Source organism: Pelodiscus sinensis, chromosome 12 (genome assembly GCF_049634645.1).
Source record: "Pelodiscus sinensis isolate JC-2024 chromosome 12, ASM4963464v1, whole genome shotgun sequence".
Taxonomy (NCBI): Eukaryota; Metazoa; Chordata; order Testudines; family Trionychidae; genus Pelodiscus; species Pelodiscus sinensis.
Genome location: NC_134722.1, coordinates 11,059,614 through 11,084,587, shown reverse-complemented (window position 1 = coordinate 11,084,587; position 24,974 = coordinate 11,059,614). Strand labels below are relative to the sequence as shown.

The following is a 24,974-nucleotide window of genomic DNA, read 5'->3' as shown; positions in this document are numbered from 1 at the left end:
AGCTGATAGAGCGGTTCGGTATACAAGCCTTTTTTAATATATGTATCTTCAGAGACAATCTAGGTCTTCTAAAATCCTGCACCACAGGACTTTTTTTACTTAGGGTTTTATTATTTCATGAAGGTCAAATACTCTGTCCAACGGGCTTGCCTGGCTTGAAAATGTCTGTTTGCAGTTGGAGATCTCTGTGTGATGCCCAAATCTGGTAGCATTTGTGGGCATTGTGCTCTTGGCATGTTTCTTGTGGTCTCCATCGCAGTACTAGCTCCAGATAAAATTAGTCTCGGAAACTCTGACTATCAGATTTCCCTGTGGAAGGGCCTGTTCTTGCAAAATGGGATGAGCGTACTCTCCTCCTACTAAAGTTCACGTGAGTTGAAAAGTGCTTGGTATCTTGTACTGCACCTTTACATCTTGCAGTTGGTTTCCATTAGGTGCAGGAGCAGAGCTTTCCTAGCCCAGGTAACCACATGGATCTAAAAGGACAAGAATAATCTAAATGTTCCTCTTCTTTTAATATTTTTCTCATTTTGTGTGTTGAATTCATCACAGTAAAATTGCTGTGTCCAGTGTAAAATCAGCATGCAGCGTACCCACTTAAAGGATGGCAGCAATTACCTTTTACATTCACCAAACAATGTAATAAAGTGTACTGCACATTGCCATATTTATGATCCGTTATCTCCCCTGTAATAATTGCCAGGCGCACTCAGCTTGTTTCATTTAAATGTCCTTCATTTTTGAAGAGCAGCATTTTTTTAAAAACCTAAAATAATAGAAAATATTGATAGTAAAAGCTGCTTAAGTCATCCCTTCTGCCCTCAGTAGCCATTGTATTATTAGTATTCACTGCATCATATTCTCTGTTTTGTACAGTTCTTTGTGAAATGAGAATACTAGATGACACTAAAAAGTCACCCTTGCAAAGGAAAGATGCATCAAGAACAAATATCAAAGGGGTAGCCGTGTTAGTCTGGATCTGCAAAAGCGACAAGGAGTCCTGTAGCACCTTATAGACTAACAGATGTATTGGAGCATAAGCTTTCGTGGGCAAAGACCCACTTCGTCAGATGCTTCGTCATACATCTGACGAAGTGGGTCTTTGCCCACAAAAGCTTATGCTCCAATACATCTGTTAGTCTATAAGGTGCTACAGGACTCCTTGTCATTTTTATAGAGAACAAAGAAATTGTTAAAGGTGACTTATTTAAACCAGCTTAGCTTTAAAAGTAAGACTGATGTTGATTCAGGGTCACAACAGGAGTTTTAGGTGTACAATGAATGCAGAATTAGGCCCTTGAAATAGTGTTTAATCTTGCCATGTCAAGCAACATTTATATAAGGGAGAAAAAAAATTGGAGTAGATTTAGTGAAATCTGCAATTTAATGCTGATCTTGTGTAGTGAGCAGAGGGAGCGTAGCGTTGGAAGCACTTCAGATGTGAATACTGCTCTGAAATCCGATACTTCTCTATATGAGAGAGGAAACCACAGTACAGCATGCTGTAGTTAGGAATAGATTGCTCTTTCAGACTTCCTTTAAGATGCTTGTGAGCATCCTATCAGTACACAGTATCTGAGCTCTCCCTAAGGCCTCTACAGCAGCAGCTTTCTGACACAAACACGTTCCTTGAGCTGTGCACATCTCTCCTGCTGACGACATTGATGATGCAGGTGCACATGAGAGAGAAGTCAATTTCAAAGCCATTTATGGTGATGCAGAGCTGGAAACACGGCAAAATAATACATTTGCCAAGGAGGGGGAAACAAAATAGGTAAGCATATGCATTTCTGTTTCCAAGCTTCTGCAGGGGGCGAGGTCGAGTGGGGCCAAGAGAGTTTTGGGGAGGGACTGCTGCACACTATGGAGAATAAAAAGTAAAAAGAAAAAAAGGGGATGACAAGTGACCCTTAACTCTGACTTGTGTATCTGGGAAATGTAATTGCTTGCATGCTGCTGGCTGCTACCTGATCTGCCAGCGGCTTCCTTAGAGTAGGAAATAGCACTGACATGATTTCTCCTTAGGAGGCTCTCATTGTTTTCATTTAGAGAAGTATGCAGCATTAGAAAGCACTTAGTGCTAATTTAGGGAGGTTTCTCAGGTGGTGAGGGGGGTCTCATTCCTTTCCCAGCTGAATCTTTAGCCTCCTGGAATGATTGGCATATATTTTGCAGTCTTGCCATTGGCACAACATCCTGTTTCCTGGGCGACGACTGGATTCCACCTGACTGTAGAATCTGAAACGTTGAAAGCCAGACCCAGTTGGTTTCTCTGCAGCAGGGATACTATCTGATTGTACTCCCCAGTGGTCTAGATCCAGTCTCCCTTGAAAAACTGGTCAAAGTACAGTAATAATAAGGCCATGTTGTCATTTTTTCTAGAGCATAAGTCCCTCATTCCCACATCAGGCTGGTAGTTGCCAACTGGCCTCCACAGACGCAGCCAGCTTCTTGTAATATGATGAAGTGACATTAGAAAGATGAATACCAGTGACACTTTTCGACTTGGTTTCAGCAGTATTCTGTGTCCCCCTTGGTAATGCCCTGTCTCTCTGTGGATGGAGCTGTTTGGATTGTGAGTTACATTTTTGGTAGCCTTAAGACTGTACTGGCAGTTGGCGTTTACTGCTCTGCTTTGGTTAGTCATGTTTGTTTGTGTCACATTCACTCCACCATAATTCAGTGCCTCTATTGTCTGATTGAAGACTGTTATTCCTATGCATTGCTTTTAGCCTGGTGAGCCTTTAGATCTGGGTGTAATTTCTAATTCACATACCTGATAGTGTGATTTTTTTTTTTTAAGAGACAGCGCATGACTGTCCATCTGTGACTGGCCCAGAGCTCAGAACATGGGCACTGCATGGCAATAACAGAGCATCCCTAATGATGGAAAGTCCATCAATGAAACATAGGATGTGCCAGATTGGATCAGACCAATGATCCATTTATTCAGGTATTCTGTGAGGACCCTAGTGCGGCATCAGATGCTTCTGAAGAAGGTGCAAGTACCCTGCAGTAGGCAGTACTGAGACCTGCCCCAGGAACAGATTGCAGGGCCAGAAAGTCGTTGAAATCTCCCCTTTACTGGGATGAATAAGATGTTTACACTTGTGATGGTGTGTTGCATATGTGTAGCTACACATCTTGATGCAAGGCAAGCTGCATCCATTGTCACTGTGGGAGTGAAAGATTCAGGCACAGAGGAGGGAGTAGGGAAAGGCAGCAGGACACTGTACTGCTGAAAAGAACCAGGTAGTGGTGGAAGGTGCATAGAGAGCTGTTCAGGGTGCGTACCTTAAGGTCAGGTTCATAGAGGGCACTCTGCTTACCTGCACCACGCCTCACTGTCTACACTGTTTTATAACCATGTTTGCAGGCTGCATGCTGCTACAAGTGTGTAGATGTACTCTAGGAAGCCAGTGCAGGCTTGGCAGTAAGGCTCGAAGATGGTGAAAACCCCCTGAAAATGAGGATTACATCAGTGATAAGCCCACCCAACTACCCATGGCTGACCTTTTGAGGGGAATTAGCCAGCAGTGTTGCAAGTTGCAGACTCTTGGCTGCTTTCATAGGACGGGTGAATCTGGCCCTCTTTCTTTTATTTTATTTTTAAAAATGGGGGGAGGGAATGTGGTCAAATGTCTCTTTCTTAGGGGTAAAACTACAGCTGTGTCTATGGGAATGCTTTTTGCAGCTGTGGAGTACTCCATACTTCTGTTCTTCTGCAGTAGAAGTGAAATTCTGCATAGCCAAAGCAACATTAATAAACAAATCCTTGTTTGGCACCGTAATATGAAAAATATGGGACAGCAGTTGCTATGAGCAGGATGAGAGCTGATGTTTTGCCAACCTGAAGTGTAAAGCTGGTGCTGGAAGTGAGGCCTGAAGAATGGAAGCATTTGCCAAAAGGAAATGGAAGCGGGAGTAGAGGGTTTCGGGGAATGCGTCAAGGTCAGACCTGCCAAAAAGCCTCCCCTGTGGACAGGTCTGATTACGATAGTAACCACATTAGTCCATGCAAAGTACAGCTGGAGCCACAATTAGCCGTGTGTGTGTGTGTGATTGTTACTGAATAGCAACTTCTTTGCACGAATCAGAGAGATCTGGCTCAGGATCTGCCTGCTATGTTTCTGTTCCATCGTGATAGGGAGGCTGCAGATGAGGCTATGAAGATTTATTATTCAGTGGGCTTTCCCATGTGCAGAGGTGAGAAGGTGCCATACAGACACACACATCCTATAGGAGTTTTTGAATGCTGCATTCAAATTTACAACCGATTAGACAGAGTGCAGTCAAGTTAAAATAGGGGATTTTTGCTAGAATTAAAGGCTGGTAGTAAAATATCTGAACTTAAGCTCAAGGTCTTTCAGACCAGATCCTTATGAGCTCAAATCCCAGCAAGACAGAAGTTTAGTTCAACTTTCCAAGATCTATATATTTTGACTCCACTCATATGACTTGTGTGTAAGGGCTTTCCATACTAAATCGTAGTACAGTCTATAAAAAAAAAAAATCTGCTTGTCCTTTTTTCTCTTCAAAGTCCCCATGAGACTCATTTTCTTGGCCTCTGTATCATTGTATTAAATAGAATACTAGAACTGGAAGGGACCTTGAGAGGTCATCAAGTCCAGTCCTCTGCACACATGGCAGTGCCATGGCTTCCCTGGCTTCCTAGGCTTTTGCATACGGGTTGGTTGCCAACTTCTCAGCAGAGGTGGTCTTTGTGGCTATAATTAGGAAAAACCTTTTGAGATTGATGAGGAGCAAAAGATGCTGTCTGATTGCAAAATACCGTTGTTTGACAAGTGTGGGGACATGATTCTTTAGTCTTATGAGAGGACAGATGAGATCCCAAGGGGGAAAACAGGGAAGCAATCAGGGTCCACTCCCAGGAGAAAGATGAAGTATTAGGTTAGCATTCTGCATTTATTTTTACGGTGCACAAGAGGGAGATAGTGGTTCAGGTGGTCGCAGACTATACAAATGGCACTAGGGGAACTAGTGGGATGTTTCTCTGTTATAGAGGAGTCCTAGTCACTTTCTCTGGGTGTTTCCAATGGTCATTTTTGGCCATTGCTTTTTCATTCTCAGAGCAGCCTCGCTTCATCTGAGAGACCAGGACAAGCTGTTGGCTGAATTGCTAAAGCCATGCTATGTGAAGGAGGAGGGTGGTCACCTTGTGAGTTTTCCTAATTTTCCTCAGTCTAACCTTGTTGTGATGCACTTAGACTAAGCTGCCGTCCACAACACATGAACCGATGAGTGTGCCACCCATATGGAATGTTGACATGCAGTAGGGCTGCCCTTTGAGCACTTCCTTCTTGTCTCCTTTTCTCATCTATTTCAGCCTGAACTGCAATGGAAACCATCTTTGCTCTCTGATTTTTCCAGCACGGTATCTCAATGAAAGATGAGCCTTGACGTCAATGTGGAGGGTCTGTTTCATAGTCCAGCTTGTTTATTAGTCACAGCTGAACTCTTTTCACCTAATGAACCTGCCTAAAATTTAATGCTCGGGAAGTTTAGCACGGGTTCAGATGTCCTTGGGTTCTTATGCTGTTCTGTAGAAGTGCTTATGCCACTCTCATCACCATAATACCTGAGTGAAGAGTATTAAGCAATGTGACTAACGTACTTGTGTTTATTGTTGCATACTTTCCCCAGAGGGAGACGTGTGTGGTGGAATGTTCTACTTTGGAAGTTGGTGCAGAGGGGGACGGGTAGTAGTGAATATGTGCTTATTGGAGACAGGAGGAGGGGAAGAGAAGACCAGCTCAGAGAAAACATAGGGGGTAAGTGGACATAATGAAAAACAAGTCCAGGTAGATTAGGTAGAAAAGGGGGCAAAATGGGGGGGGGGGGGGGGGAAGGAAATGATTCTGGAGGGAAATTCCCAGCCACTTTTGCCATCCTAACCCAGATATGCAAGGCATCTCTTGTACTTAATACAGAGCACTGGACAAAAGCTGCTCCTGACTTGCTGACTTTCTGTGGAGACATTGGGCAAGTCACTCCATCTCTCTGCCTCTCAGTGTGTATGTGTTTGTACCATGCCTGGCGCAACAAGGCCCAGTTGTGGTAAAATAAATAATAAGGATTTTATTTATTTATTGGTTTAAAATCAAGATTTTTAAAAAATGGACTCACCATGGGGGAGAGAAGTCTACATTTTTTACAAACTCAGATTGGCTTTACAAACATCAAGAAATAGCTTGAGAAGATTCAAGGTATCCATAGCTCTTTCCCTCCCCAGACATGTTCTTTTAGTCTTTGGGTATTTGTAAGTATTCATTCCCCATTACCCAGCCTAATCCATGCACACATTTCTATGTGATGAGTGGGAATTGACATTTTTCAGCATCATCTAGTCAGGCAAAATTTAAATGAAGAAAACTCATGTTTTGAAGCAAAGTGTTAAATAATGTTGCTTATGCAAACTGAGCTGACCCAGAGAGCCATAAGTAACATGGGCTTCAGAGGTAGGGCATTTGGGCAGTAACGAAAGGGTTCAGTCAGTTCTTTTGCAAAAGAACATACTCCTGTCCTGTTGACCGGAATGGGCTCCATGCAGGCAGATTGCTTTGCAGGATTAGGGCCCAGGACTAGAGCCTGCAAATGCGTTGAGCCGAGCTTTGTTTGCAAAAGTCTGCCAGAAAACACTCTTTATGGGCTAAGCCAACCTCTAACTCTTGGAACTTTCCTTAGGGTCAGGCTTAGTGTTCCCTCTATTTTTTTTTCCATCCATGGCAAAATAAATGTGTTATGATGTGCACCTAGGTGTATGTGGATATGCACCACCAGTAAACAATGATGCCTGCTATGGGTGCTCTGCTAATCATCTGGGCAGTATTTGAATCTCTTCTGGATGGCCACTCAAGCACTCAGCTTACAGGGATCACTAATCAAGTTGTATCTAGCCATGTATTGTAGAATTTCTTGCACCTTCCTTTTAGGATTGCCAGGTGTCGGGTATTGACCCAGACAGTCTGGTATTTTCGCCTCCAGTCTGGTAAAAAAAAAAAAATTGCCCAGTACTTTCTGATTTTTTTTTTTCCTCCGGCCAGAAGGAGAAAATCCTGGGTGCTTACCTGGCAGCCTGTTAGGGCCAAAAAGCCTCAAAGGCATCTCTTAAAGGGGCCATGCTGTTTTATTTTATTTTATTGCTTAATAACTCTTGGGGTCCTTTTTTTCTTTTTTCTCAACAACTTTGCCCCCCCCCCCCATTTTTCCCCCCTCAACAGAATTTTTTCCCCAGTGTTTTTTTTTGGGCAGTGGGGTGTTCAGTATTTTTGGTTTAAACCATCTGGCAACCCTACTTCCTTTGAAGCAGCAGGTATCGCTCACTGTTGGAGATTGGATCTGGAACTAGATGTATTGGAAAGCATGCTTTGTCTGTATGTGGCATACGTGTGTATGCATGCGCATGTATGTATATACATATATAGCTAGTTAATAGATTCCAGGCCAATAAATGGCATTCAAGAATGTGTTCTTGGGTTTGGTAGAACAAATAAAATGTGTGTGTTTTACTGTGCAAATGATTTATCTGCGCAGCACTTTACATGGATCTATTAACAAGGTAGTCCATTGGTTACTGCAGCATGACAGTTTCTATGTTGTGCATTCCACAAACCTGAGTCATTTGCACTTTGGAAATACTGCCTTCAGTTTATATCTGTTCCATCTTGCCGTCCAAATAAATCGGTAAATGTTGTCATGCTTAGCCCTGGCCTGTAGTGAGTAGGGAAGGAGCTTGCCATTTTCCTATTTTCTGGAACTGCCTTCCTCTGCTCAGCAATAGATCAGTTATTTCTGGCACACACAGTCTTGGGGAAGCCATGCTGCAGTGTTGCTCGTTTATTTTTGCAGATGCACTAATTAGCTCACCCGCAGTCGGGCAGAGAGAGGGAAAGAGGGTTGCATCTGAAATCCTATAATGGTTGGAGCTGGAGAGATTGAATTTAACAGGACATTCCAGGTTGTAGTTTTGTGTTTTTTCTATATTAAGACAACAAAAATGCATCAGGTCCCTGAGGGAAATTGCCTGTCAAGAACTGAGAATGTTTCCTGGACTGCGACAGCAGTGAGCAAGTGGAATGGGATTTTGGGCACAGAGGAGACTAACATCTCATCATCATCATCATCATCATCCTCATACCAAGGGTAATGTCTCCTTAGGGGGATCTAGTGACATCAGAACCCCAGGAGAAGATAATTCCTTCCATTTTATGTACATTTAGAGTCGGCTCTTACAGCTGGATCTTACAGCCCTTACTCATGTGAGCACACCCATTATTGTCGAGCAGAGGCTGAGAGTATTCCAGTGAGCAAGGGCTGCAACATTAGGCTCTCAGGGTGCATAACTTCATTATGTATAGGATTTCTTTCATCTTCGATGTCCTGGGTTCTCCCATTCTGAATCGTTCGTCTCCAGTGTGTGCAAGGCAGTATGCTCTACTGGTGGTAGAAGAAGTGTCAATCAGGAGTCATAGGCTTGGTCTACACTAAGAGTTTAGGTTGAATTTAGCTGTATAAGGTTGATTTTCTAAACCAAGGCTACTCAACTTTGGTGGCCCTGGGGGCCACAGTAATACTTACAGCACAAGTTGAGTGCTGCAACTTAAGTGTGGTTGCATATACATGCAAATATATGCAAATAACTTTTCACACTGACAGGCATGAATACAAAGATTAAGCCTCAAGCCGTGGTACCAGACCAAAACGTGGCCAGTGTGAGCCAGTCACCACCTCTCAGGCTCTGCCCACAAGGCTAAGCAGCCAGTACTTCCCATAATGCCCAGGCACTGCTGGCACCTCCTCCCTTGGGGCTAGAAATGCCGACACCCTGTACCCATGCCGACACCTTGTTCCAGCCAGCCCATCTGCTTGCGTCTTTCAGTGCTCACCCCATGTGGGAAGATGACTCGCCCTCATGGAGCTTGTTTCCAGTGGAGGCCATGTTCAAAGGATCTCATCCTTGGGCTGCATTTTGAGCCCTGCGTAAACCCAAACCGCACTGTAGGCTGCGTGTTGAGTAGCCCCGTTCTAAACAATGAGTCCTTGTTACCAAGCACATTCTGTTGACTTTAAGGGCAGCTGAAGTCAATTTTGGTACCTCTGCTTTTCACGAGGCGTAATGCAGGATTTGACAGTAGTATACACCCTGTGTTGAGAAAGTTGACATTCTTGGCCTCTGGAAGGCATCCCACTGTGCCCCCCTCTGACTGCTTTAACCAGAACTTGCGCCTCTGCTGCTTTAAAAGTGAACAGGAAAGCCTTGAGAGAATTTGAATTTCATTTCCTATGTGGTCAGTGTTGCAAGCACACTTCAGAGCAGGCAGCACATGTGGCCATGAGTTCAAGTTCCATGGGCACTAGTTCCCAAGGGCGCAAAATAGCACCAGCATGGAGCGTAAAGGAGATCTTGCATTTCATCGAGGTGAGGGGGCAAGGAATCCATTCTCTCTTAGCTCTGAACCACCAGTATCTACATCAGGGGTGGGCAATAATTTTTGATGGAGGGCCACTCCAAGATTTTGGAAAGTGGTCGAGAGCCGCACTCTTCCATGATATTAGTGGAGGAGAGGCAAGGTCTGGGATGGAGGTTGGGTGCAGAGGGGAGCTTGGATTAAGGGATTGGGGTGCAGGAGGGAGACTGGATTCTGGGAGGGACTTTGGATGAAAGAGGCGGTTATGACCCTAGGGCAGAGGACTGGAGTGCAGGGATTTGGGATGTGACCTAGGGTTGGAGGGGCTTGTGATCTGGGGCAGAAGATTGGGGTGTCAGATATTGGAGGGTGTATGGGTACAATAGGCAGACAGAAGGTTTGGGTATGGTGAGTGAGGGGGCAAAGGGTTGGGCAGGGAGAGGCTGGGGTGCTAGAGGCAGCAGGCTGTCGCCAGGAGACATCAGACAGCATGCAAACCAGCCTGCCTGCCTGCAGTGTTTTAAAGGTTTCCCAGCCAGCCTGTCTGTTTGCCTGGTCCTGTGCTGCTGTGAATAACGGAGCTGAGGAGAAGGGGTGTGGTTCTTCTTGTCTGCCTGTTGTTTCAACAAGCAGCTCCCATTGGCTCGTTTCTGGCAGAAACCAGCCAATGGGATTGTGCTGGGGGCAGGATGACTCCTGAAACTCTTCCCCCTCCTCCCCTCCTGTTGTGAAACAAAAAGGAAGCCCAGCAGCTGCATTTCTGCATGCTGTGTGGAGCAAGCAGGAGAGCCTGCCTGGGGCTCCCTGCTCTGTCCACATGCCGGATCCAGGGGCTTGGTGGGCTGCATCCGGCCCAAAAGCTATATTTTGCTCAGGCCTTATCTACATGAAGATAACAAAGTGTATGATGGGGAATGGATACTCCAAGGACTCCCAACAGTGGCGTGTTAAAATAAAGGAGCTGATGCTGTCTTATCACAAAACAAAGAAGGCAAACAGAAGGTCTGATACATTACCACAAACATGCCACTTCTGCAACCAACTGCATGCGATCTTACGAGGTCACCCAATCCGTTCCCAAGCCAGACTATTGAATTCACCTAAGACACTCAGGGCAGCAGCGGGAAGGACAGCGCAATAGTGGAGGGGGGAGGAGAAGGAGGACAAAGAGAATGGCCGAGCGTCTGGAGCCAAGAACTTTTCGTGACTTTGGGAACCAATTCTCTTCCAGTCAGGCACTGATCTTGGAGGGCACTTCTGGTGAGTTTACAATTTTTTTCTTGATACAAGAAGAATCAGGCAATCAGGTGTCATGTGTGGCGTACTCTGTGCCTACACAGCACAGGGGGCCCAGAACAGCTTCTTAACGTCTGGAGATGGAGTAGGAATCCTCCCTAGACAGCTTCATGAAGCTCTCAGATAGGAACTCTGATCCTTCTCACAAGGTTTCTGGGATGGTCAGCCTTATTTTGTCCTCCATGGTAGGGCACCTTGCTACGCCAAGCCAGCAGTAAGTGGTCTGGCATCATTGCAGCATTAAGGCTCAAGTTTCTGGCCACATTCAATCAGCATCAACTCCCTATCTCTGTGTTATTCGGAAAAGACTGATATCTCGCATGAATGAAAGAAAAGGGGAAGGTATTAGCTGCTCCTGCTGCTGCTAGCATGGCTTCAGCCTCTAGCACCCCCTCTCTACCTTCCTCCCTGCCACCCACAGGCTTCTGTGGAATGCGAAAGTAGCACCCTGCTTCCCAAAAGAGTATGGTAGACACAGAAGAGGGAAGCCGCATGAGCCACTGCCCTGTAGTTGAACCACTCTTTACTGAGTGGTCCAGGCTGCCCATGTGTGGCTTCATGAGCCATCGGAACAGAAGGTAGGCTGAGTCACCAAGGATCTCATTTTCTGCTCTGGAAAAAATGTTCCAGCTTGCATCTTTTTGAAGAAGCAGGAGTTCCTAAAGATGCGTGTGTCATACCCCTTTCTTGACCATCCCACGTTGGTGTCAGTGAAGTGGTTCTTGTGATCTACCAGCGCCTTCAGCACCATTGAGAAGTACCCCCTGCAGTTCATGTGCTCTTTGGCTAGATGGTCAGGTGCCAAAATGGGGATGTGCCAAAATAGATGTTCCCTCTATTGCCTCACTGCAGTTAGGAAACCTCATCACAGCAAAGCTCTCCACTGTGGCATCCAAGTTTCCCAGAGTCACTACTTTCCCCAGCAGAATGGTGTTGATTGCTTTGACTACTTGTATAACAGCCCTCACTGTAGGTTTCCCTATTCCAAATTGATTCCCAGTTGACTGGTATTTGTCTGATGTTGCAAGCTTCCACAGAGCAATTGCCAAATCCTTCTCTACTGTCAGAATGGGGGCTGTCCTCTGCACTTCAGGGTAGGGGGAAGTCATTCACAAAGCTCCATGGAAGTGGTCTTGTGCATTCTGAAGTTCTGCAGCCACTGCTGATCTCATATCTGCAGCACTATGCAGTCCCACTAGTCTGCTTGTCTCATGGCACTGGAACCGGTGTTTTATTGTTGCCAGAGGATTGATTGCCAGCTGTGTTTCCAGTTCACTCAATGCAAGGGTTGCATGTGGCACCCTGAGACCAAGATTCTTCCTCGTCCTCTTCCTAGTGGAGTGATGTGCATATATTCTTGTAATACTGCATCATTAGGCTCACCAAGGTACATACCAACATCGCAATGCTTCGATGCACAAAGGGATCCAAAAAGGGGGCACTGCTATGGTGCCTGCATGGGTAACCAGGGCCAAAAAGGGCACAAAAAAGACTGTTTCCCGTTGATCTCAAGCAAGGTGGGAAGGGGTAAACGAGCTCATTATGGGCTGCTGGCAACATGGACCCAGAACCACCTGCTGCACAGTTTTGGTCCCAGCGTACACCAGGAGCATAATGCAGAATGAAAAGCAGATAGGCACTATGAGAGAGCTACGCACAATGAATTGCTCAAAGTCGACGGCAGCCTCCTGACTGGGGATATGCTACTTTAAACTATGTTTAATTTTTGCACACATGAGGACATCTCAAAATCAGACGGAAGAAATCTACCTTTATGAATTTGACCTTATCTAGTAGTGTAGACATGGCCACAAGTTCTAGTGTTGTGTCTGCCACAGACTCACTGTGCATCATACGGCCTACGAGAGTATCCGTTTCTCCAACAATAAAACGGCTTCCTGGGCTTACCAGAGTTTTGCAGGGCTTCATTAATGGATGTTACTTGAGAGTCTTGAATGCAAAGTGCCCTGTAAATGGAAAGCATTATTATTTCTTCTGTAGTGCTTCCTTCCACTTCAAGTGCAACAGCTTCGTTTCAAAAAGTCATTTCAGAAAACATCTGAAATAACTTTAGAAAGCTTTGTGGTTCTGGTTGGGCAATAGCTAACTGGGTCACAATGCAGTCTGCTGTGACATGTCAGGCGCGTAAGCGGGGTGTGTGTGTAAAGGGTGCAAATGCATCCCTCGTAAAGTCCCCCATGGTCTGCCAAACATGAGGAGGGAAATCAATTCCTCCCTTACACTGCTGTAGGGACAGAAGCAACTGCTTGTCAGAATTTGCTACTTAGGGTGTACTGAGCATGCTCAGTGGAACTGAGCATACTCAGCTGCTGTTGCTGCTGTACTCATGTGGATTTTGCTTCTGTCCCTTTACAAGCATTAAAAAGAGGTTTGGGGCAAATTGCAGCAGGAGGATGGACAGAGCGCTGAAATGGGGGGGGGGGTCAAGTAACTTGGGTGAAGCAGAGGAGGGGCTAGAGGTGAAAAAATCGGGGGGGGGGGCAGGAGCTGGGGTTTGCCTCAGAGTAGATGCTGCCAGCCCCTGTGCAGGGGGAGGGGGATATGAGCTGGGGTTTGGCTCGGGGGGGGGGGGGAAGGAGGGAGACGTTGCCAGCTCCTGTGTGTGGGTTTATTTCCCCCCTTGGGGATGAAACGTACCAACGCAGGAGTACAAGGCAGCTTCCTGATTGTGCTCTTAAAGATTAGGGATGTTAAATTGAAGTTAGCAAGCTAATCAAGTAATTGATGGAATTTCCATCAACTACTCAATTAGTCAATAAGGGGATTAGCTCCCAGAGCAGCTGGAGTCGGGACTACTCAGTCCCAACTTGCACTGGATCCAACCACTGCGGCTCTGCTTTTTAAATGAAGTAAGAGCTGCCAGGTTCTTACTACATTTAAAAAGCAGAGGCGCAGGTTCCCCACTGTGCCTCCATCTTCCCTGCCTCCAGTGGAGACAGTGCTGGGGGGGAACTGGCTTTTAAACTGGTTCCCCCCAGCACCAGCTCCTGCTCCCCCCCTTGCTGAATACCCAGTAAGCTTAGGCTTATTTGGTAGTTGACTACTCGCTTACATCCTTAACCTAAGCCCCTCTGAAAGCTCCCCTAGCCTCATTTGTATTATTCCATTACTATAATGAATGGAAACAAGAAAGTGCAAGGTAATAACCACATCCTGTACCCTCTTCCTCAGCCTGCCTCTGCACCCAATCTCCCACCCAGGCTCCCCATTTCACTCGTATACTTCCCACCCTCCGAGACCCCACATCCCCATCCTGCTCCTGCATCCTACATCCTGCCTAAACCCGGCACCCTCACCCCAGCCTGTTCCCATGCAGCCCCTCCCACATAGTGAACCTCTTATTGTTGTCCTCACCCCAGAGCCTACAAACCCCAGTTCCCAGAGAGTTCATCTGGTTTTGGGAGGAAGCGCTTGAAAAAATCATTAAATTGACATCATGGTAAAACTGGATCAGAGTGCAAGTCATATCACCAGTATGATCTCTAAAGCAAATTGAGCTGGACCTTACTGGGTTAAATGTCTCCAAGGTCATACCTCAGTGCTCCCCATATGTACAAACATTCCAACATGGTTAAATTATGGCATATTGACAAACCTTATAAGAAAAAGAACCCCAAGGGGTGTACTGGAAACTGTTTTGGGTGGAACTGGATTAGGAGTTGGAGTACTGGGTGCCACTAACATAGAGGTATTGGCAAACAAACTAAATTGCGTTACAGATGACATACAAAAGTTGGGAAAGCCTATCCGTGCATCTGTATCAAAATTAGGACTGGGACAACACTTCTTTTCTAGAATATTGCCAGTATTGCAACAGCAGGGGGAAAAGGATTTGTAAATATTAGCAGGAACTATGGGATCAATACAAGAAAATGTGACCCTAGCATTAACCTATACACAGGCCCAGGAAATAAGTCAGGAGTTGATCACTCAAATAATCCGGAAAGGTTATGTGAGAAAATTTGCTTTTGGAAATAAGAAAACTGTTGAGGGAAAATGTTACAGAAGGGGAGAGACAATTAATAGCATGGTGGATATTAGTACATATTACCCTAAACAAAGATCAGATGGTTCTACAAGCAAATATATTAACTGTACGCCCTAGCACAGGAGTGGGGAACCTTTTTTGGGTCCGCCGCTGTGAGAAGAAAAACAATAACCCCTCACGGACGTGGCCCCTAACTGAGAAGGAGAAAGATATTCCTCACATTCCCCTCGCACACCAGACCCTGTGGGGGCCCAGCCTAATGGATTTTGCGTGCTCCAGCTCCGTGGTGGGTCGGTGGGGGAGGCTGGAGTGCCAGCATGGGCTCCTCAGTGTTGGGGGGGGGGCAAGTTGGGGACCACATCCAGCGCCTGGGCCTGAGGTTCCCCACCCCTGCTCTAGCTTAACTATTGATCTGTGTTCATTGGTATCTATGGGAATCCAGCTAACAAAAAAATTCATTATGTATTCCACTGATGATCATTCCTGGGCATATAAAGAAAACCAGCAATGGAAAACTACTGGCATGTTTCAGTGTGTAGCCCATGAAAATTAGGAATACGTGTGTGAGGATCAAAATTTACAAGAAAGGGATGAATGTTTCCATGTAAAAGACAAAGGAACCCCAAGATGTGTGTTTGATATCAGGCCCATATTCAGGGGTGTGTTTGCAAAGAGTGCGAATGCACCGCCACCGTGGTTGCCCAGGAAAGCATGCTCCATCCAACCAGGAAAGGAAAGAGTGGTGCATTGCCCAAGCCTCCCTCTTTCATCCTCTGGGCAGCTGAGGGAAAAAATGGGGCTGATTTCTCCCCCTCCTATAGGAGTGAGGCTGGGGCTGGGCCTTGCTCTTGGTGGAGGTGGTGCGGGGAGTCAGTCCCAGCCTTCCTCCAGCCAGCCAGAGCATGCCTACTTGAGGGGCCATGCAGGGAGATGCGTGAGTGTTCCCACCCTTGCAGTCCATATTTACAAAAAAAGCGCGCACGCACACACTCCCCAGAAATTGCTGCATATGGCCTGCGTGTGTGTTTCTGTGGGGTAGGGGTAGTTTCAGGTGTCCTTTCTTTTCTTTTGAGGATTTCCCTACTTGAACGTATTTTCCTTTTTTTAATTCCTAAATCCTGTGGTGACAGTCAGTGGAAAAGTCTAGGGAATAGAGACCTGAATCTGCCTGCATGACAGGTGACACAGTGCTATTTCCACCAGGCATCTGCTATGGTGTACATGGATGTTGGTCCTTGCTCAGAATAAGGAGCCATAAACATTCTGCAAAGCTCAGGCTCTTTTGACAAAGCGCTGATCATGATCTTTGAAGAGCCACTCCTGCCACTGAAGCTTGGCTAGATTGGATGGTCATAAGGCATGCCCGCCTTCTAGCTCCCTTTGCTGAGTTAGTGTGGAGCTGCATGTACTTTTCCTCAGTTTCCCTTCTGAGGAATTCAATAACTCCATTTCAGGCACTCTTGACATTTGATTCAATAATACCCTTTGTGTGGCTTTTTTATTACAAAACATCCCAATAAAAAGAGTTATAAAAAAGTCCCAAATAAATAAAATGTGCTTCTGGCTCTCCACGCTCCTCTGAAGCCTGCCATCTAGGTTATTCTCAGCTCTCCTGGTTCTGGGTAGCAGTGTACATCTCTGTCTCTCTTTTCTCCTGAGGGCAGGAACCCCAGTTTTCCTCCTAGAGTTGGGTGGCACTTTATATCCCCCAGATAGGCTCAGGGGTTTGGCACCTTTTGCTGGTTTCTGCTCCCAGCCGTCTCGGTAGCTTTCTTGCTCCCCATGGTGTTGACTGGCATTTACTCTACTCTGAGGGAAGCGACAACATTGGTGCTGGCTCTTTCTCCCAGCTCATTCCTTACTGTCTGGGGGAGAGGAGAGCAGAAATGTAAAATCCTGTTTAATTGGTTAACTGGTTAAACATTGTTTAATCCGTTAACCAATTAAAGAGGAGAATTAGTGGGGGGCATGATGCAGGGGGCTGGGCCAGTCACAATTCACACCCCTAGAGGAAATTCTTGCCCTGCCGTCCAGGCTTTTAAAGACACAGTAACAGGAATCCTTCCTTTCTTCTTGAGATCCCTTTCTTCCTCCATATCTCCTGAAGCTTTGTGAGTCAGGGCACCCCAAACTCTAAAGGGTCGTTCCACTTAGCAAGGAGGACAAACTACCTAAATGTGACACTAACATCTGATTTGCAAGGTGGTTTTGTTAGAGGCATATTTTACATACAAACCCCAGAGAAGCCCAGTATCTCAGCCACAGGATACCCCACCCCCTGCCTCCTCCCCAGTCATGTTTGTTTACAGCTTGCTCTTATCAGTGCAGGTAAAAGAGGACATATGGCTTAGCTTTGGCCGAGTGCTCACTGGTGCAAACCAAATTGCTCTGGAAACCAGCTGATGGGGTTCAGACTTTAATTGAGGCTTTCAGCAAGCTGCTCAGCAGTAAATAGCATTATGCTGACAAAAGCAGCCACGTAACCATGGATAAAGGTTCAGAGTAGCAGAGTTCAGGGCCTCTTGGGGATGCTGTTGCTTTTGATTTCCCACCATCATTCAGAAGTCCTGTAATATTGTTTAAAGACAGCAGTGCGTCATGTGAGCACATTAAACCCCTTTGTCCTGGAAAGCTGGAGCAGATACAGAGCCCTTTGGATTCTTCGCTTGCAGCTGCCACAACATGTGTGCAGAGGTAGCCTAACCTCGAAGCTTCCTTTTAATCGCTGTCCGGCTGACATCTGCAGCAATTGTTACAGGTCTTTCTTGCGTGGCAGGCTAAGCTCCCTCCTTCTTCCTTTTCCTGTCTATGGCTTCAGCACTGAATGGAAACCATTTCTTTATATCTGTAAGAGAGAATTTGACGGCTGTAGAAGGTTTTGCGTGGTAAGGTAGTCCCACTGAACATTAGGGTTCTCTGTTGCAGCTCCCCTTTAGATTACAGCACCCACCCTTTTGAAGCCACATTGCTGTAAACCTTCGGCGGGGAGGGGGGGAGGGGCGGGGGAGAGGTGGGGGAGTTGATGAAGGGAAGAGCTGAATGCTGGGGCAGGAGTGGGTGCCTGGGTTGTTGGCCTAGCTGGTTGCTTTCTGTTCAGTCATCCTCTGCTTTCTGTTTTGAATTTACTTGCTTGTATCTTAGGACAGAGGTGTAAACTGTCAGTGCCGAATAAGCTTGCTTTGTTTAGGATGCTGTGCTCACTGTGCATAATTAGCAAGAAATTAGTAGTATAGGGTTATCGGGCTGACTGATCAGCCTAGAAAGATTAGATGTTATTCAGTGCTGTAGCCAGTCTAACGAAAAAGAAATTATAGAGAACCATTAAATAAATGTGAAAATAAAATCTCGATGGGACCATCGTGTTATGTTTCCTAAAAAAAGACTATAATGATGATAATTAAATGATGACAATGTGCTTAGTAATTTAGAAGCCCTAAAGGGCTGCTCCAAAGAGCGTACAAATTTAAAGGTATTTACTCTGCTCTAAAATCTGAAATATGTTTAATGTCCAGGGGTAGGTGTACAGGTTGTTTTTTTCCTGTGTCTTTTACTTTCCAATATTTTCAAAATGCTTTGCAAGATAGAGTGGCTGCTGTGCCTTCTTATTTGTATAAATTTAATTAAAATGAAAAGTTCATGTAAATTGTGGATTTGAAATACTTTATCAGCCTGAGTATATCACACTGTCATGACTCATCATTGTGAAGAACCAAAACTTGCTACGGGAGGAGTATTATCCTTTCTTTATTGTTCTCCCCTCCAGTTCTGCTACAATTGGGGTAGATTTCACTCTTGTATTGAATATTGAAGCTGATGCCACTGCAGGAAATAAGTGATTAATAAGCAAATAGTGACAGATGATTCTGGAAGGGCTGTGCTGTATTAGTGAAAGGGTGAAATGATGATTAACACATCAGCAAAGCAGCTCAGAAGAGAATGCTGCACTTGTGTCTAGATCTCCGCAACATAAATGTGATACGTAGTTGTTAAACGTATGGGTCCATGTATATGTGTGTTTGCATAACTCTATGATTTGTGTACAAACTGAGGAACTGTCTATCCATATGGCTTACTCTAAACAGAGTGAAAATATATCTGGACTTTAGTCACAGGATCAGATTTGTAAACAGGAAAACGGGCCCTATAGCAAAAACTCATGGAGTTGGCCGTTTAGGTTTCAGGATATCAGAAGGGTAGCCGTGTTAGTCTTAAAAAAAAAAAGTAGTACTGTTACACATTAGAGACTAACTATATATAGAGGAAAAGGGGGAAGATCATGAGCTTTTGTGGGAAAGCTCATGATTCTCTCGCTCTCTATTTTTGTTAGTCTCTAAGGTGCTACAGTACTACTTTTTTTTTTTTTTTTAAGATTCTAGAAGTCAGCTCAAGCTATGTGCCTTCTGGGTCTGGGGATTGAAATGGAGATTGAGGACAGTCTGTGTAGGCTAATCTTTATTGGTTCCTGAGAGCTGGTCTTCACTATAGGGAGAGATCCATCTAAGTTACCTAATTTTAGCTATGTGAATAATGTAGTTGAAATCGATGTACTTAGATCTACTTATCCTGATGTCTTCAGTGTGGTCTGTCGATGTGAGATGCTCTCCTGTTAATTCCTCTTGCATGTCTCATACCAATGGAGATCAGCGGTTGATTTATCAAGTCTATGCTAGAACCAGTAAATCGACCTGGATCGATTGCTGCTCCGCTCATATGGCCTCTAGTGGTGAGATACCCGAAGGCATCAGTCACATCATGTGGGGTGATATTTTTACTTTCATCAACATTGTTTTAGGGTGCTAGAATTCTATCAAGTTATTCTTGGGGGCTTTTGGAGGTTTTTAGGATTTTCCCAAAGAATATCCTATATAAATAGAAAACTGTCTATACTCTAATCATTTGTGGGAGCATAGCTGTTCAGAAAGTAAGAGTTGATCCACTGCTGATCTAGCTGGAGTATGTCTGGTGGTGTTGAAAATTAGTAGATTTGTAATTTATATGGAGATTATCAGGAATAATGTACAACTGCACAGGGACCATCCATTGACTAAGGTATTAACTACAGTTGGGTGGAGAATGGAAATGTCATGAAGGATTTCAAGATTTTTTAAAAAAATTGTTTTAATTAGGAATGATACTTCTGAAATTTTGAACTTTACTACAAAAGAAACTTCCAGAAAAAAATTTGTTTTGGGTTGATGAAAAGATTTCACTTTGACCATACTGAAATGTTTTGTTTAAGTCTTTATAAACAAGTTATAAACATTTAAAATGCAAAGTAATTTCAAAAGGAAAAAATGAATCTGTGTTCCAAAAATATTGAAAGGGGATGTTTAGCTATTGGATTTTCTCCCTTTTTTTTTCTCTTGCAAAAAGATATTAATGTGTTTTTGCAAAATGTGTAGATTTCAACTAGAGAATAGTTTCTAATGGAAAATGGTTTCTACACAGTTTTTCAGACCAGCTCTAGTACTGGGTGAAGAATGCTGAGATTTTTCTAGAATCATAATTCATCATGTAGCTATGCAGAATAAATCACGTGGAGGACAGTGTGTGTGTGTGTTGTTTTGTTTTTTGTTTTTGTTTTTACTTTCTTTAGCAAGTAAATGCTATTTATATTTTATTAAAAAGGAAGTTTAGTTCTAAAAAGAGTATGGTTGCTGTTATCTTCCAGTGGGCTCCAAGAATAGGGATGATTTGAGATGATTTCAGTGACTGTTCATTTTCTGAAACTAAAGCAAAAATGTGACTCCCATAACCCATTTCTCCCATGGAATTACAAACCAACTAAATTGTATACTTAGAGGTTTTTTCCCCGTCGAAAAGGAAAAAAACACACAAAAGAAACAGAAGAAGTTTAAACAATTATTTTGGGAAGCTGTTGTTTTCTTTCGGTTTCCTATCATGACAGTCTGATGATGGTAGTTCTGTGGTTGTTTATATTTTCTTGCAGAAAAAGATTTACAAGTACAAGAAGGTGCTTAGTAACCCAAGCCGCTGGGAGGTTGTTTTGAAGGAGATTAGGACGCTGGTGGACATGGCGCTAACCTCTCCACTACAAGATGATTCCATCCATCAAGCACCACTGGAGATTGTCTCAAAACTGCTCTCAGAGGTGAGCACATGGGGGTGTACCCATCCTGTTGTGTTTTCTTTGGTTAAAAGTGTTTGTATTTTGCCCATCTCCCCACCAAACTTTTAACTCAAATGAAAACTCTGTCCTCTAATATTCACCAGAATTCCTTTTGATTTCAGTGGCCCATGCTGTGTGTGTTTTTTTTTTGAAAACACATTTCGCCTTTTGAGCTGATTTCCCATCCCTGCTCCCTAGTTGTGCGTGGTTGAGAAGTCCATTCATGCTAGGTTTGATCCACATCCCATTGAAGTTAATGGCAAAACTCCCATTGACTTCATTGGCTACTTAGGCCAAGTCTACACTACCACTTTACAGCGCTATAATTTTCTGGCTTGAGGTGGGTGAAAAAATCACCCCCCTGAGCACAGCAAATTACAGTGCTCTGAAGTACCAATATGAACCAGCCTACAGCCTTGGGAACTGTGCTGTTAGCCACTCCCCTCACAGCGGTTATTTATGTAGCATGCTGGCAGAGCGCTCTTATCCTTATCCTCCCTCCCTTCAGCTGCCTCCCTGGCTGCTCCTGGGGCGGGCGACTTGCTCTGGGGCTGCATGGCGGGCTGTGGCCACACTTTTTCAGTTTAAAGCGGCTACGTTTTAAATTGTTAAGTGTAGACAAAGCCTTACTGGGGCTCTATTTGTATGCAGTAGAATAGATCTTTCTCACACCAGATCAGTGGGATGTGAACAGTGATAAATCTAATCATCAGCAGTTTTCTTGTTGCAATTTCACATGGCGAGATTGAAGGCTTTAGCATCCCCCATATCTATGACAAAAAGATCGTCCATTTCATTATTTGTCCCCATTTTTGTTTTGTGCTGTATTTAATGTTACTCACTTTAATAATTTTTTTTGTTACTCTTGTTACCTGTTCTCTGCTTGTTTCAGTTCCAGTAGAAGGAAATGTGATTCATATTAGAATTTTGTACATATTGGGTAGGGGGAGTGAAGGACAGGCTGCATTTTCTGTACATTTGTGATAAGGAGAAAAAAAGCTTTTTTCCCTTTGGTGAATGAAGTTTGCAGCACTTTTGTAATTTCATAGAGCCTTGTGGAACACAGAGAACCTAGGAAATTACTGAGTTGCTGCACAGTTTGTGCTGGTGGTATCTGCTGGTGGTTCCATGTTAGGAGGCAGGAATTACAGGAAAACTACTGCAATTAGTCCTCCAGTCATGGCAAAGAGTAGTAAGGAAAACCTTTTATTAACTCAGTCTGTGGAACTGAAAGCTGGAAATTTAGAAAGCATTTTTAAGAAATACCTCCCACTAGTTCAGCTTTCCATTATTTGGTATCTCAGGCATTATACAACTTAGCTGAAGTGGATGTACTTTGGTCTGCTTACTGCTTACTGATGCTCTCCCATCGACTCCAATTATTCTCATTCTGGTGGTATACCAGTTGACAGGATAATGCTTGGCAGTTGATTTATTGCAGTAAATCAACTTCAGCTGGATTGATCACTGCCCCTTGATTCTGAAGTGAAGACATGACATCAGGGAGCACCAACCTTTAGCTGAAATTTGATGGCTAAATCCAGGAGTCATGATCCTGTAGAACAGGGGTGGGCAATAATTTTTGATGGGGGGGCCACTCCACGAATTTGGTAAGTGGTCGAAGGACTCACTCTTCCATGATATTAATGGAGGAAGTGTGGGATCTGGGATAGAGGTTGGGTGCAGAAGAGAGTTTGGGGTAAGGGGTTGGAGTGCAAGAGGGAGTGTGGGGTCTGGGAAGGAATTTGGGTGAAGGAGGCACTTATTACCTGGTGCACTGGACTGGGGTGAAGGGGTTTGGGTTGTGACCTAGGACAGGAAGGGTTGTGACCTGGGGTTCAGGGGTTTGTGTTGTGACCTAGGGCAGGAGAGGGTTTTGACCTGGGGCAGAAGACTGGGATGCAGGAGAGGGTGCAGGAGTTTGGTTGTGACCTAAGGCAGGGAATTGGGGTGCAGGAGTTTGGGTTGTGACCTAGGGCAGGAGGGGATTGTGATCTGGGGAAGGGGGTTGGGATCCTGGATCTGAGGGGATATGGGTGCAGGAGGAAGGCAGAGGGTTTGTGGTATATAGAGTAGGGCAAGAATTGGAAGACAGAGGATTGGGTAAGGGAGGGGTTGGGGTGCCAGAGGCATGCTCAGGCTAGGAGGCTTATCTGGATGACTCCCGGTCATTAGCCCAGCACGTTTCTCAGGCAGCCTGCCCGCCCCACCTCTGCACAGGCTGCAGGGGCGTTGTGCGTATATGAATAATTACGAGCTATATGGGAGGGGAGGTGTGGTGCTTCATGTGCTGCCTGTTATTCAAACAGGCAGCTCCCATTGGCTAGAAACCAGCCAGTAGGGTTGTGCAGAGTAGCACAGGACCCCTCCCAACCCCCACTCGAGATCACAGTGGTGAAAGAAAAATGGCTTGTCAGCCGCTTTTCTGAGCCACATGTGGCTGGGGCTAGGCAAGCAGGGAGCCTGCCTGAGGCTCCCCACTGCATCCGTGAGCTGGATTGTGTGGCTTGGCGAGCCGGATTTGGCCCAGCCCTGCTACTGGGGCTGAACATCCTTTTGTGAGAAATGGAAGTGAGCATAGCCCCTGATAGTAAGTGACGTGTAACCTGCATTAAGGGAATGATTTTAATAGAGCCTGATTTTATTCCTGATAGTCAGTTACTGCAGAATTGGACTCTTGACTTTGTTTATTTGCATTAGTTGAGGTGTGGGCATAAACTGTGTCCATTTCCAAATAAGGTTAACTCATTGATTTCTTCTGTTTGACCATTTCAGAATACCAACTTAACCACTCAAGACCACGAGAGCATTATTGTGGTGAGTATCTATATGTCAAGTTTTGGGGGTTTGTTTATTTTGCCATGGTTTTGGCTTCCTTTTATGTTTGTTCCTACCTCCATTGACATTAGTGGCAGAGTTACCATTGACTTCAATGGGTCATACCCATTTAGCCTATTAATTTTTTTATATTTTTATTGTCTCCTTTTTCCTGTCCAGTATAAATAACAATAAAAGAGAGCCGATTCATGTGTGTAAAACTCTGTATGTAGAACTATTAGGATGAGTTGTCTCCCTGCATGGTCGTACACTGCAAACATTAACACCTGCCAGATTTGTCCCTTTACAGCCCTTGTTATGCTATGGTTAGTGTGCTGTTGTGCATGCTCGGGGATAGACTGTGAAAAGTGTGTGGGAATGTGTGTATATTCTTTTACCCATGTATACAAAGGGATCTGAAAATGCACTCTTGTGTTTTCTGTGATTACACACCGTGAATTTATTTGGATACACAAGTAAGCGAAGTAGAAAGCAGTCCTCCTTCTCATGCAATCAAATGTAAAATCTTAATAAATCCAACAATTTATCAGAGGTGAAAATTGCTTTCCCATCACTGTAATTTGATTTCAGGTGCTGGTGATTTCCAGGAGACTTTCTCAGTAATCTAATCTAGTACTTCACAACCACCTGATCATTTCATAGCTCCATGAATCTTCCTGCAAAACAACATGACATAAAATATAGCTGCTACCAGGAGTGAATTGCACTTACCTCCTGCTCAGGACTCCACTTTAGCTGGTATCAGTCATTACGATAAGTTTCTAAATTGGAAGGCACTTTGCTCTGATGTCCGCTATAGATTTCATTTTATTTCAGTGCCAAGGTTAACTCAGACTTCCTGGTAGGGTCAGTCAGTGATAATTATTTGGGGGAGGGAAACATGTTTGTACTGTATTTTAAAAAAAAATTAAAACTTTCACAAATTCTGAAAATTGTATCTCAGTCATTAACAGAAATACAGTTTCTGGGTTTTAAAAGCCCCTTGCAAATATAGCAGCAGCCTTGCTTTATTTTATTACTTTATTATTACTAAATATTTATGAGGCCTCAGTGATTTGCCTGCATAGTTCAAGCTATGTACCTTACCTTGTTTTAGCTAATAGCCTGATTCTTATTCCAAATTGCCAGATAGGAACAAACCAATTCTTTGCCTGTGTTCATCCACAGGACAGGCATAGGAATGTAGGTTTTCCCCACCCACACTGTACTTGTTTCAGAGAGATCCACTGACTGGGGAATCTCTACCACTCAGTCAGTTCTCTGCATTTCTGAG

The 24,974-nt window shown here is 44.5% G+C and overlaps 1 protein-coding gene across 9 annotated transcripts in view; it reads left to right on the top strand.

The window, feature by feature from the left end:
- The window catches only part of CMIP (c-Maf inducing protein), a 201,118-nt gene that overhangs the window by 132,703 nt on the left and 43,441 nt on the right, over positions 1–24,974 (top strand). For 8 of the 9 annotated variants that reach the window (XM_075939998.1, XM_006122667.4, XM_006122666.4 and 5 more), the window contains 2 exons: positions 20,684–20,845; positions 23,639–23,680. In XM_075939998.1, coding sequence (XP_075796113.1) covers positions 20,684–20,845; positions 23,639–23,680 — 204 coding nt within the window. Of the gene's footprint in view, positions 1–15,694; positions 17,428–20,683; positions 20,846–23,638; positions 23,681–24,974 lie in introns of those variants that run through there. The other variant, XM_025184435.2, reaches the window with a different exon arrangement.